The sequence below is a fragment of the Fulmarus glacialis genome, unplaced genomic scaffold (genome assembly GCF_000690835.1).
Source record: "Fulmarus glacialis isolate BGI_N327 unplaced genomic scaffold, ASM69083v1 scaffold13837, whole genome shotgun sequence".
NCBI classification, from domain to species: Eukaryota; Metazoa; Chordata; class Aves; order Procellariiformes; family Procellariidae; genus Fulmarus; species Fulmarus glacialis.
In genome coordinates this window covers 34703-36243 of record NW_009222737.1, presented here as the reverse complement: position 1 = coordinate 36243, position 1541 = coordinate 34703, and the positions used below count along the sequence as shown (strand labels likewise).

The 1541-nt window shown below is 46.0% G+C and overlaps 1 protein-coding gene across 1 annotated transcript in view; it reads right to left on the bottom strand.

Annotated features, from left to right (window-relative positions):
- The window catches only part of MYO7B (myosin VIIB), a 48577-nt gene that overhangs the window by 21634 nt on the left and 25402 nt on the right, over positions 1-1541 (bottom strand). Inside the window, exon 27 of the mRNA XM_009581564.1 lies at positions 1080-1207. Within this exon, the coding sequence (XP_009579859.1) occupies positions 1080-1207 (128 nt within the window). The remainder of the gene's footprint in view (positions 1-1079; positions 1208-1541) is intronic.

Genomic DNA, 1541 nt, shown 5'->3' with positions numbered 1-1541 from the left:
GCTTCAGAGTGAGCTTCTGAAAATGCAAGTTGCCTGCAGCAAGGACATATGGAAACAGATGCAAAAATCTGCATACAGACAAAACTGCTATTTAAAAATCATCTTAAGTTTTCTGGACTCTTGGAACACACATTTGGCAAGTCTGATGTGGGAGGACACAAGGTGGATGAGGTTTTTGTTCCCAGGTAGGACATATGATGAAACACAGACCGAGGGAGTAGATACTTAGCCGGTGGCTGTTATGATACATTGATTGAAGGCAATTTTTGCCATCTGAGGATCTGCTTCTGGGAGCATCTTGACTGAAACAAAGCAACTATGTAGAGAGGAATGCAGCCCACAACTGAGGTCAAGGCAGGGCCTGTGCCTATGGGCTCTGTTACAGAAAAGTGTTGCATAAGCTAAAGTGGGCTAAAATGGAGGAGAGAATTCATGGGGTCAGGTCAGAAACAACCAGCTTATGTCTCATCCTCACACCATGCTTGGCCTAAGGTCCAGCCTCACACCACTTGCAAGCAGGATTTCTTCTTCTAGTGGCTGATATATTCAGCAAGCCAGGCCTTCAACCGCCTCTGATTTGGGGACATTGCTTGAGGGTTCAGAGACAGGCTATTGGGAAACTGAGGTTATGAACAGCTCTCATACACCTAGTGTACGTTAACTCCATACTTCTTATTGTCCCTTCTGAATGTTTCTTCTCCCTCATACTAGGGCTGTGTTCCACCTTCAGGTGTTATTGGGTTACAGCCCTGAGCTCTGCCCAATTGCATATCTGTGGGGTATTCAGAAAGCCATACGTGGGGGCAGCTGACATAAACTATGAGGTGAAGATACTAGAAAAGGCAGTAAGAGAGTCGTTCTCTGTCCCCTCTGATAAAGGTGAACCATCCTTCAAAGACGTGTGCAGCCTACAGTCTCAGTTCTATGTGGCTAGCTTGGGCTTTCAGTCGGGAAATCCCAGAGATAAACGTGAGACATTTCCAGCATTTGGAAAATGCCCTGGGAGTGTGGAAAGGGGATGCTGGATTTCCTTGATGTAATGGGTGCCTGGTCCTAGAAAGGAAGTACAAATGTCCTACCTGATGGCAGGGCGCAGAATTGCATTGCCAATAATGAAGTGCACTTTTTCTAGGTTGGACATAGGTCTTTCAGACATTGAGCTGTCCTCTTGGAAAGCCTCTTCTCCACTTCTCAGCTGGTCTGTCACCTGAAAGAAACCAAGCAGAACCCCAGAGTGCTCTAGAAACCTCCCCTCTTACCAGGCAGGTCTCCCAGAAATGAGAGACATTCCTTCTCTACCTTTCTGTCTAAAACTCTTTCTGCTCAGTGCAGAAGCAGTTAGGAACAGACCATATTTCCCCCTCTCTCAAGCTAACTCATAAATGCAGTGTTATGGCACTATTACTGGCTAGGAGAACTTTCTTGTACTTTCCTGTACAGCCCTAAGCACATGGTGGTTCTCAGTCTGCTCAGGGCTTTGGGCAAACTGTTCTGTAATACCAACAATGCTCAATAATAAATTGTTTCCTGTGTTCAGGGGT